Source organism: Pyxicephalus adspersus, chromosome 12 (genome assembly GCF_032062135.1).
Source record: "Pyxicephalus adspersus chromosome 12, UCB_Pads_2.0, whole genome shotgun sequence".
Lineage (NCBI taxonomy): Eukaryota > Metazoa > Chordata > Amphibia > Anura > Pyxicephalidae > Pyxicephalus > Pyxicephalus adspersus.
In genome coordinates, this window is record NC_092869.1 from 1,316,726 (window position 1) to 1,328,564 (window position 11,839).

Sequence of the window (11,839 nt, forward strand, 5' to 3'; positions counted from 1 at the left end):
CGTGTGTTCAGAGAACTCCACTTCCTGCTCCAGAACTCTGTTACCATGGAAACTGTAAACAAAGACTTTGATTGCCCCAGATTACTTCCTTTTTTTTTTTTTTTGTTCAAACTTTATTGAGCTTCAGTTTATGAAGGCAAAGAACAGACAAGGACTCCAGAACTTGTTTCAGAGCAAATCAATATAAAATAAAAGAACTATGAGATAAATAATTCAGACTCAGGCTGGATATACTTTATCTCCTTTTTAATGCTATACAAGAGAAATACAAAACAATTCCTTCCCACGGTCCAGATTTAGTAAAGTATTTACAGAGAATGGACAGAAATATACAGAATAAAATACAATAATGAGCCAATTCTTCCCAAAATCTGTAGAAAACCTAGGCAATTATTTGCTGGGTTCCTATAACATTTGGATGACCAACACTTATCATATACACCATGTTTTCTTTAACAAAACTTTATTCTACCAATAAAGGATACAAAAGTGATGACATTCCAATGCACAGGTCACCATTTCCTAACACGTTTCGCTTTCACATGGGGATTCAATACGATTAAGCACGCATGTAAATTTCCTTGATGAAACAAGTTAGAAAAAAAACAAAAAGTAATACAAGTAGTGCAATCTGTGAGTTTATCATTGCCGACCAGGAGAAAGGCGAGTCCGGGGTCCCCGTGGCTGGTCGCTCCTTTGTAGTCCTGCATTTGGGGGGTCCACATCAAAAACCTCCACACAGAACTTATATTTTACTTTTACACAGTAGCTGGCAAGTTCAGTCACATGCTGGTTATTAGCATCCTTCAGGAGTCCAGGTGGTGAGATTTCTCCACCAGTATTCACAGTTTGGCTCAACTAGAGCAGCACATACAAACCTAAAAATGGTGGGGTCACCCTACGACTATAAAAAGGTCAAATGATTTCAGATTCCAGCCTTGAGTGACGCTGTCACTGCAGGACAGAGATGAGAAAAGCCAGTGGATGATTTAGGTTGCCGGGCTTTAACAGATGTACTCGTATGAAACCCATGCACTCTGCTTTGTCCGCTCCTGCGCTGCACCTCGGCCATCAGAAGAAGAAGAAGAAAGCACCGGTATGGCACCTTGTGCCACAGTGACCTGAAAACAACAGAGAAATAGCTCCACCAATCAGATGGCAGGGATCCCGCCGCCTCACAAAGTGCTCTCTAGAGTATTGTAATTGTCTTTAAAGCTTTTCAGCTCCAGGAAGTGTTTGGGTCGTTTGCTCTTCTGATTGGACGGCAGGTAGGTGACTTGGATGGTGGGCGACGAGGAAGTCTCCGGGGAGGCGGTCAGGTCTTTGGCGGCGGATTGGCGCTGCCTTTGGCTTCCCAAGTCTCTGGATTTCACTCTGAGGAAAGAAGAGAATAGGGTGAATCTCTGCTGCTGTAGAAGAGGCAGCTACGAAGCCCGTGATTGGATGGAATGACTTACAAATTCGATAACTCGCTCAGAGCCTCCGTGAACTTTTCGTGTTCTGCTTTTCCATAAATCTGAAGGGAAACAAAAGGATCAGTGAGGTGTCAAACCACCACCTATGCACCCTTCCCTATGCCTCCGCCATGGGTATATAGACTTCTATATCCTGTGGGGAAATTTCCCTTTACTTCCTTTCTCAGGGACCACACAGGAAATCTTCCCAATGAGGCACAGAAACAGTTTTGGAAATAAAACATAGGATTTTACTCATCCCACAATGCTCAATGTTGGAGACTTGACATCTTTTTTCAGGCTACCTGGTGATCCTGCCACCAAGTCACTTTCTGTCTTAACCACCTTGCCATTAAGCCCGACCTTCGTTCGGGCAAAAAAAATTGCAAGGATGGTTAACCCCGAGATTTTTCCCATCCTTACTTACCTGGTCCCCCTGTGCTCATCCAGCATCGTTTTCGTATTCCAGCATCGTCCGTCGATCTCCCTCTCCAGCGTCGGGTGCCAGCGGGACCGGTAAGATGCCGGCCGGCTTCTTACCTGGTCCCGCTGATCGTCCCACGTCCTTCTCGTTCCAGCGCCGGGTGCCTTCTGAAACAAGAAGCCGTCCGGCGGAGAAAAAAAAAAAACGGACGGCTCCTCCCTGCGTGCGTGATGACGTCGGCGCGTGTGCGGGAAATTCAAATAGAAACTCATTCATTCATTTTGTATTGGATTCAATACAAACTCCTGTATCCAATCCAATACAAAAAAATAAAAAAATAAATAAAATAAAAGTAAATAACTTGGAAATTCAAATTCTTATTTTGTATTGGATTGGATACAAACTCCCGTATCCAATCCAATACAAAATAATATAAAATTAATACAAAGTACATAACTGGTAAATTCAAACGCTCATTTTGTATTGGATTGAATACAAACTCCTGTATCCAATCCAATACAAAAAAATAAATAAAAGTAAATAACTTGGAAATTCAAATTCTTATTTTGTATTGGATTGGATACAAACTCCCGTATCCAATCAAATACAAAATAATTCAAAACAAACCCCAATAAATACAGAATCAAAGTTTTAAAAATTGCCACTTATTCCCTGGATGGCTAGTGTGTAACACTGTGTCTTATATTACCTTTGCTGATCTTCGCCTAATTTTGACCATTTGCTGCCTGCTTTGACCTCTGCCTGGACTCCGACATCTCTGCCTGCTTTGACCTCTGCTTGGACTCTGACATCTCTGCCTGAACCTGGACATCACTGCCTGCCTGACCCCTGCCATGGCTTCAAGCTTTGTTTATGTAGTCATGTTTAAGCTGATTTTTGTGTTTTTCCTTTAATTTTATTAAAAGTAATATTTTTTTTTTAAATGATCGTGTGTTTCAAACATTTTTTATATTCATAATATCTACTAGAACCCCTGTTCGGACATATTTCTGTAAGTTACAGGTCAACAATTTAAAAAAAAAATTTCATGAAAAACAATGGATCACTTTTGGTACAGAAATCTAGACCTCAGTGTAATGCTCAGGTGGTTAAGATGACTACACTCGCTTTATGTTGTGCCACCATAGGACAGGACTTCCCATTTCCATAACATAAGGGAAGTGGTTCTGCAATTCCCAGAGATAGCTGCAGAAGACTGAATGGGAGCAGATACCTGCGCCACGTGTCCTAGGAGGCTTGGTGCTGCCCCTTCAATCCCAGGCATGCTCAGAAAAGGCATCGAGTACTGATAAGAATGTGCATGTGTGTGACACCTTTATTTTTTTCATTTACAGGTGGATACGTCACCTGACCTGACCTAGTGTGAGATTGGCTGATATAGGCAGAAGAAGATGGCGGTGCCTGGTGCTTCCTCCACACCTACACAATAGAGGAATGAAACTTCCGCTTTAACCAATAAGAGTTCATAATAAACAGGAAGGTATTAGATCACAGGAGTACTGGTGCTCATTAGTTGGGGGGGGTTACATGCACTTTATTAAAAAAAATAAATATAAATTTTTGCTATTTATATGCTATACATATATAGCATAATTATATAGCTGACATTTTCATTTATTTTTTATAAACCATCCATGTGGGGCTGGGCAATTAATCAGAATATATATATAAAAATCTGATTGATTGCCCAGCCCCACATGGATGGTTTATGGGGGCCATTACTTGACTGTTCTATATATGTTTTATTTTTTTGCATATTTTAACTAAAAAAAAAAAAAAAAAAGTGGCTTTTCTTTTGTTATATAGGTGTTGTCATATGCCTAAAAAAATCCCATACCTACCACTCACTAACATGAACAATATTAGGATGTGGCATCAATTGCTGTGCGATATCAATTGGGCTTAACTTCCTAGCGTTCTAATTCTGTCCAAATTTCCATGCAAAAAGCGTTACTTTTTTTGCATGGAAATTATTTTAACTTGGAAGGCTAAAATTCTTACGCATAACTCACCGAAATATTTCCAACATTTAAAAAATTTAATAAACTTTAAATTAAAAAAAAAAACACAAAAATCTGTAAAAAAAAAAAAAAGCTTTAAAAAATATTTAAACATGTATTGTAAGTGTACAGTAGCATATTGTTTATAATTATATATATGATTATAATATTATGATTTATATATTATATGAATAGTTCTTTGTATTGTACTCTATACAGCTATTATGTATTAAATACAATACAAACTTATTTAAATTTTCCACCGATCCACCCGCCCACGCGGATGCATGCACCGACGTCACCGGGAAACCCCAGAGATCGTCTCTGCATTTGCCTGCTGGAGATCAAAGAAAACCAACAATAGAGCAAGGTAAGTGGGGGTTTTTTTGGGTTAAAACTACCCTGAGTGTGACTCGGGATTACCGCTACTTGCAGGTAAAGTCCACCCGGAGTCACACTTGGGATTACCCTTAGGGGGGTTAATATCGATCCAGCAGTGGCATTTATTATCTCGAGCACCTACTGCCAATCACTGGGTGCCAGGGAGGGGTAACTGCTGGACCTATTCAGGCTGCAAGAGGAGCTCGGTTTTTCTTCCCTCTGTGAGCTGACACTGCATGGAAAAGTTTGCATTTGCAAGCAGCACCAACTCAAGTCAATAGGGGGCAGCAAACAAACTCTGGACACCGCATGTCCAGCATACAAAAAATTTCTGGCCAATGCCTCTTCTTGTTGGTGAAGGATAAGGAACCTACCCAACGGGCCAGATTAATGAAGGCTCTCCAAGGCTGGTGAGGATATACTTTCATCAGTGAAGCTAGGTGATCCAGCAAACCTGGAATGAATTAGCTAGCAAATGTTTTGAATCCTGGACCAGATCCATTCCAGGTTTGCTGGATCAGCCAGCTTCACTAATGAAAGTTAATCCTCTCCAGCCTTGAAGGGCTTTATTAAACCAGCCTGATGTCTCCATGATTACAAGGAGAGTTTCCTTCCCTGGTGCATGAAATATGGGGAGTGGATGTTATGTGATCAGACTATAAAAGTCCCGCATGTTCTATACTAGGAAGAAATAAGTTCTCACCCCGGTGCCGTATCGGGCCGAGTCGTAGCCGTCCAGCAGGGCGTCCAGTAGCGGCTTACGTACAGCCTTGTACGGAGAGCTGGCATTTCTCATCTCCAGCAGGATTGAGCGGAAATTCTTTCCTACCAGAGACATGGGATATTTGGCGTTTTCTTGGAAAGGAATTTCTGATGGGAAAAGATTACAAATATTAGAGGAGTTCTGTACTGCCAACATAATATTATTTACATGTAAATAACTCCTGTGCTATGCCTTTAAATCTCCCTAACTCTCCCACCTACCTACTAGATTTGTGTATCAGGTAGGTGGGTGGGACAAGAGCTGTGGGGGGATTTGTGTATCAGGTAGGTAGGTGAGAGAAGAGCTGTGAATGGATTTGTGTATCAGGTAGGTAGGTGGGGGAGGAGCTGTGGGGTCATAAACAAACCTCTACCTATCGGTCACCAAGTTTGGAGAGAAACTTACCAGAATCTTTAACCGCATCCAAAGTTTTCATTCTGTACAGATAATTGTAGGAGCCTAAAAAGGAAAAACAAAACCCATGATCATCAGTCCGTCTGACAACCTATTAAATTATCATCAACCTAAATCAATATTCCCTCTTATGGAACTAAAATTCCGCTTTTAAGTTTCCCTGATCAGACTCATTATGCACATAAGCAGCGCCGGCTTTGGTTGCAATCCTGGGAAGAATGAACTTCATCCAGCCAATCATCACCTCCCTGACTCTGTATCATACAACCCTTGGGACAGACCCATATTCAGCCCTGTATGGACAAAGCACAGATTCACTTTATATTTTATAGTACTCAGCGACATTTGCCGCCCTATTCCCGCACCGGGGGTGTCCAGCTGCAGCAAACGGTCATCTCCGTCCTCCAGAAGCCGCGGCTCGAATTTGATGTCTTGCACCTTGGAGAGGCGATTATCGATCTCCTCCTTCAATTCCTGCAACAGAGAAAGCCTTAGAATGAGTGTGGGGCACAGAAAAACCACAAACAGCCCCCCCACCCCTGTATAGATATCAGGCCTTGCCTACCTTGGGGGCGTTGTGTCCCACCGGAACATGTGGTCCCCTGCGAGATTTCATGGCGAAACGCATGATCTGTCGCTTCACAAAGATGAATAGGAGGACAAAGACCTGCGGAGGGAAAAGGACAGCGGACATTTAATCAATGAGTTATGGGGGGGGGGGGGGAAAAAGCCCTTTTTGGGGGGGGGGGGGGGGGACACCAGACTTCACAAGCACCCCTAAATTATAATGCAATTTACCCAGACATCTTTAGTCAATAGAGGGGCCCCTGTGGCCCTATTATGTCAATGACTCCCCCAATGATACAACACAGATCCTCTGTGGCCCTATTATCTCAATGACTTGCCCAATGATACTACACAGGAGCCCCTCTGGCCCTATTTTATCAATGACTCCCCCAATGATACTACACAGTGGTCCCTGTGGCCCTAATATCTCAATGATTCCCTCAATGATACTTCACAGGGGCCCCTGTAGTTGTAAAGCATTCTAGGATAACTGGAGGGATACCATAGTTTTTGTGGCCCCTCCACTATAGCCCTCAGGGGCCACTCTGTCACCCAAGCAACCCCCCAAAGTTTCCCCAATGGTAAAGGCACCATGACAGCTTTGGAATCCCATTTATAAAATCCTACAGAGGCCATTATGGAGCTGAGGGGGTTTCTTGTCCTCACCAGGCTGCCATAGGCCATAACCAGCACCACATTCACCCCGGACAGCCAGTTACTGGTGTTGCGCGCCATCTTCCCCCCTCCTCTCCTCATCCCAAGTCATATGACCCACCCTCCAAGACAACACAGCCCCGCCCACACGTAGGCCGCCCGGACTACCAGCGAGGCGTGGAACGCAACGCAGCGCTCTCGTTTCCTACCTTGGAACGCAGAGCACGCACTGACGTCACCGGGGAAAGCGTACGTGAGAGGGGGCGGGGCGGAAGGGAGGTCACGTGGTGTGAGAGCGGAGGAGCCGCAGGTAAGGACGGGTCTCGGCGTCAGCCCGGTGATGGACGGGGGGAAGATGCGGGGAAAGGGATGGATATGAGTTGGTGAAAGCTTTAGGTGGACGATGAAGCGGCGGTGGGAGAGTATTCGGCCTCCACGGGGCCGCCGGTGTATCTTCCGCACTGCGGCCTACTGGGGGTAGCGAAGCCGCGGGCTTGCCTAGAAAGTCATGCCGACTCTCACGCGCCATGCTTGGCGGGAGTGGATAGGGTTGATCGGTGTGTTAAAATGTTTTTTTTTTATCTGGGGATCTCAGGATTATACATACGATGAGTCCAGGCAGGGTTAAATACGGGGCCCTCAAAATGAGGTGCTGGGTGGGGGTAAATATCCATGTGCCCTCCCTCCAACTTACCCGGGTATTTAAATATTATTCGGGGCCTTTCAGCCAGAAGTGGCCTCAAAGTTCCAGGAGGAATCTTCTCATCCATGGTGGGGTCACTCCTGGGGGGGGTGAAACGTGGAGGGGTAATTTGCATGAAAAGTCACATGGTACAATATATTCTACTTCCTGTATATTGGGGACACTCTTGTGTAAAGAGAACCGGTCATTGGGTCAGGTTAGAACCCCCCCCATTGGTACTTCCTGGTCTGGAGGAACATGTGACCTTCTCCCGTACCTCCCAGGACGCAATGCTTCAACCACACATGAGGGGGCGCCACCCCCGTGTCTGCTTCCATAAACATTCCCCATAATAACACCGCAGGGACGGTGGGAGCCTCGGTATGTCTGTTATTGTTCTGGGTGGAGTCACCCTTAAGGTTTGCACCTCCCATGCATGTCAGTAGACCCTTTCTGGTTTATTTCCTGTAGCCACTAAGGGGGGACAGTACATGCCACAGTAACCTGGGTTCCATGCTTGTCTTCTGGGGTCGTCTCAGGTAGACAAACCTGTGAAATCCACACACTGCGTCTGCAAGGGGGATAACTTATAGGAACATGGGGGGCTCGGATCGGGGGAGGGGTTCTGGGATCAAAGGAGGGGTGCAAATGGTCTGGGATCAGAGGAGGTGGGGGGAAGGGGGTCTAGGAATAAAGGAGGGGTACAAGGGGTCTGGGATCAGAGCAGGAGGAGGGGCATCGTATGGGGGATCAGAGGAGATTTTGTGAGCGTTGTTATTAAACATAGAACAACATTAAAACAAGAAAAGAGCCAACATGGAGTTTTAGCTGAGGGGAAATCTTCCGATGGGGTCTTCCAATGTCTGGGTTTAAATTTTTGTTCATGTTAGAGAGATTTCTTCTCATTTCCTGTTGTGTCTTTAGGACAGGAAGTGAGGGGAAATCTCCCTGCAGGGTACAAAATGACCCCATAGGGATTTATTGCTTGGGGATTTTCCCTATCGTTTTCTATCGCTGGGCTCCATATTCAGGCCATGAAAACAAATCCACCCCCTCCCTTGAGTTTGAGTGAAAGGCAAGGGGGGGGGGGGGGGTTATGATTGCTATCCAGGCTGCAGTGTTCTGCCATTTTTTATAAATTGGTTGGGAAGGAGCTGTAGGTGGGTGGCAGCCGCTGTATTGTGCCAACTCTTCAGTGACCACCCAACAAGTGCCGGGTGGTGCGCCCAGCTTAAAGGGGCCGGGAAGATTTCTGCTACTCCAATAATATTACAGTTAGGGATTTCTGAGTTTTTTTCCAGGTTACCCCTTTGGGTATGTCGGCTGTACACGGAGGTATTCCCAGGGACATTTCCAGCCAATTACATAATCTACCAATAAGCAGGGTCCTTTTCCTGTAGAGGGGCAGAAGGACCTAATCAGATGTGGGCTGGGATCTCTTGGTTTGTGACCACCATAAAAGCCTCTGGTCACATGATCAGTTGGTGGGTTATAATTGTATAAAAAAAGGTTGAATACTTACCTGGCCAGCAAGGTGCAATTTCATTCCTCACTATCTTGCAGAGCTGGAGATTTGCCGGTTCCATGTGTTCCCCCTCTTGCAAGCTGTGGTTCTTCCCACTGCCCTATGTGATATATAGGGCATAGGGAGAAACCACAGTGCCCACCGGGGGACAGGAAACTGACGCACCGAGAAGTGACTATATAAATGTAATCACCAGATATATTTCACTTTTTTAATGTTTCTGGCTTTCAAACATTTGATTCCTTTAAATTAATCTTTTTTTTTTTTCTCTTTTTGTCCCCGCAGAGTTGTAATTTGTAAATACTGTTATTTGTATATACTGTAAATGATGACCTCGGTGGCGACAAATCGTACCCGGGGCAACTGGGAACAGACACAGACACAAACTCAGACACAACACAAGCAGAGGCCACAGGTACGGTGCAAGAACCGGGTCATGTGACAGCGCAAGAACCGGGTCATGTGACAGCGCAAGAACCGGGTCATTGGGGTGATTGCACTTTTTTATGGTTTTTCTGTTTGCTTCCAGGCCACAGCAGAGCAGATCAGACTGGCACAGATGATTTCAGATCAGAACGATGCAGACTTTGAGGAGAGCGTTAAACAGGTAAGGGAGATCCCTATGTGTATGACTTTATTATTTATTAAACAGGATTCATATAGCGCCAACATATGACGCAGTGCTGTACAATAAATAAGGGTTGGAAATGACAGATACAGAGAGTGACACAGGAGGAGGAGAGGACCCTGCCCAGAAGAGCTTACACTCTAGGAGAGATGATGTGGTGTATGACTCTGTGAAGGAAACGCACATCATACCAAATTTGCTCCTCTCATCTGCAAAGCTTGGAGAATCTCCAAATCCAACCTTTACACGTGTATCAGATTCCTGTCTCCCCCCGCTGTGCTCCGGTTCCTTCTGCAGACCCCCTACTTCTCTACTAGTGACCTAGAAAACTGAACGATCCTGACATTCCAGGGCCGCTTCCTGCAGGATGACAACACTGAGGACTTGCATTGAATCCCGGCCATGTTGTCACCTTAAGCAGCAGCAGGACTATACCATTGTATACCTTGTAACGGGGGGGGTCTGAGTTGTTACCTCTCATGACTTCCCACTCCCTACCTGTCGGTGCAGGATGGGAATCTAACAGCTCTGTGTCTGAAGCCACTGGGTGCCTCTATGGACCATGGTTATTATACCAGGGTGGCAGCCCTGGTATTGTCACCCAACCCAAAACCGCCGGGTGGTTAATGAAAAGTGCTGGGCATTGCGCCCAGCTAAAAGAGGTTAGGGAGAACATTGGGATTTGCAGAGTTTTAGCTAAAAATAACGAACTTAAACATTTCGATTATAATTTAATTCTTTTTTCATTTCAGTTGATCGACATCACAGGAAAAAATCAAGATGAATGTGTAATCGCACTTCACGACTGTAACGGTGATGTGAACAGAGCTATCAATGTCTTGCTGGAGGGGAACCCAGACACTGTGAGTGGCCCCGTGGCCAGAATGACCCCCTTTTCTCTGCTTTGGGTCTGCACCCCATTTTATTTATGTAATCTCTGACCAAGCTATTGTTTTGCAGCACTCCTGGGAGATGGTGGGGAAGAAGAAGGGGGTGTCCGGACAGAAAGAAGCAGGACCAGCCGAGCCTAGCGAGGAAACGCGTGACAACAAAGACAGAGAGCGAGATTTCAGCCGCAGGCGTGGAGGAGCTCCCAGGAGGGGCCGGGGGTCCAGCCGCGGGAGGGAGTGTAAGTGATAGGTTTGGGGTCCCTGCATGCTGCTGTACATATTAGGTGCGGGCTTATTCCCTGCAGCTCATTCCCTTTTTATTTGTTCAGTTAGAGCCCAGGAAAATGGATTAGAAGGAGGAAAAAGTGGTGGCTCTTCTGGAAGAGGCACGGAGAGAGGACGCCGTGGTCGTGGAAGAGGCAGAGGTAAGTGCGCAAGGAGTTCCCCTGATTGGTCTTAAAATCAAATCGGCCTTCTGATTGGCTACACAGCCCTCACTTCTCTTTTATATGAATTAAAAAAACTTTATTGATCAGTGCACATTTATTATTTTACATTTTTCCCAATGCACTACATTTTATCTCCATCTTTAGGGGGGTCAGGAAGAAGAGGAGGACGTTTCTCTGCGCAGGGTATGGGGTAGGTACCATCTGCTTGTTTGGTATTTGGATATTGTGCTGCTTTTCAGCTTCCTGATGTCCTTAATGTGAATTTCTCTTTTAGAACTTTCAACCCTGCTGACTACGCTGAGCCTTCAACCAACGAGGACAGTTACGGCAACACCAACACATGGAGCAACCCGGCTAACTTTGAGCCTGACGACGGAACAAGTAAGTTATTGGGGTCACTCCTTGCTGCATGGTGTGGGGGTCTCATCTGCTGATGTTATCTATAGGAATTTGTACTTGGAAGCTCTCTGGGCTCTTTAATTTAACACTCTGTCTGCCATGTGGTAATGAGGAGAAATAAAAAGGTGAGAGAGGGCAATACACAGCGACACTGAAATGTACAGAGGCTTCTGAGTGCAAATCTTTAGTAAAGGCTCAGCCTGTGCTAAATCTTCATGGATTATAGTAACCTCAGCAAGCCAAAAGTGGAGGATTATTGGGGTTCTGTATTGGGGGATACTTAGGCTGAGTACACACGTGCAAATAGTTGTTGTTGGAAAAGATCTTCAACGATCAGCAGAAGACTGAAAGAAGCATGAACGAGCGCTGTACATACAGCATCGCTCTGCTTTATGGAGAGGGGAGGGAGAGAATGACGGAGCGGCACCCTGCTGCACTCTCTCCCCTTCACTTTCATTACAACCATTATCCTTGGATCTGCCATATTCCCGTCCAGTACCAGCCCAGAGGCAATTATCAGACGAGCATCATCTGATGTGTGTACGTAGCCTTAACTGACGACAGGGTTTTTGGGAAGGGAGAATCCCT

General features: G+C 45.4%; 2 protein-coding genes across 7 annotated transcripts in view; one reads left to right on the forward strand and one right to left on the reverse strand.

Moving 5' to 3' along the window:
- Positions 1-231: 231 nt before the first annotated feature.
- C12H1orf43 (chromosome 12 C1orf43 homolog) lies at positions 232-6,783 on the reverse strand. Its single transcript, XM_072427996.1, has 7 exons — positions 6,691-6,783; positions 6,023-6,124; positions 5,823-5,931; positions 5,449-5,502; positions 4,984-5,150; positions 1,458-1,516; positions 232-1,374 (listed from the first exon to the last, which is right to left on the reverse strand). The coding sequence occupies exons 1-7, from the start codon at positions 6,778-6,780 to the stop codon at positions 1,176-1,178; spliced, it is 780 nt and encodes a 259-aa protein (XP_072284097.1). The 5' UTR covers positions 6,781-6,783; the 3' UTR covers positions 232-1,175.
- A 148-nt stretch (positions 6,784-6,931) lies between these two features.
- The window catches only part of UBAP2L (ubiquitin associated protein 2 like), a 22,554-nt gene continuing 17,646 nt past the window's right edge, over positions 6,932-11,839 (forward strand). For all 6 annotated transcript variants that reach the window (XM_072428619.1, XM_072428622.1, XM_072428620.1 and 3 more), the window contains exons 1-8: positions 6,932-6,988; positions 9,171-9,300; positions 9,415-9,492; positions 10,266-10,376; positions 10,474-10,642; positions 10,733-10,828; positions 10,997-11,042; positions 11,127-11,233. In XM_072428619.1, the coding sequence (XP_072284720.1) occupies positions 9,211-9,300; positions 9,415-9,492; positions 10,266-10,376; positions 10,474-10,642; positions 10,733-10,828; positions 10,997-11,042; positions 11,127-11,233 (697 nt within the window). In that variant the 5' untranslated portion in view covers positions 6,932-6,988; positions 9,171-9,210. The remainder of the gene's footprint in view (positions 6,989-9,170; positions 9,301-9,414; positions 9,493-10,265; positions 10,377-10,473; positions 10,643-10,732; positions 10,829-10,996; positions 11,043-11,126; positions 11,234-11,839) is intronic.

What these genes read in the sequence shown, in the direction of transcription:
- C12H1orf43 (XM_072427996.1), bottom strand. Translation starts at nt 6,780, where the DNA reads ATGAGGAGAGGAGGGGGGAAGATGGCGCGCAACACCAGTAACTGGCTG. An exon ending in GCTGCAGCTGGACACCCCCG is followed by an intron (nt 5,503 to 5,822) that starts GTGCGGGAATAG and finishes TTTCCTTTTTAG; the next exon opens with GCTCCTACAATTATCTGTAC. An exon ending in GGATGCGGTTAAAGATTCTG is followed by an intron (nt 5,151 to 5,448) that starts GTAAGTTTCTCT and finishes TTTTCCCATCAG; the next exon opens with AAATTCCTTTCCAAGAAAAC.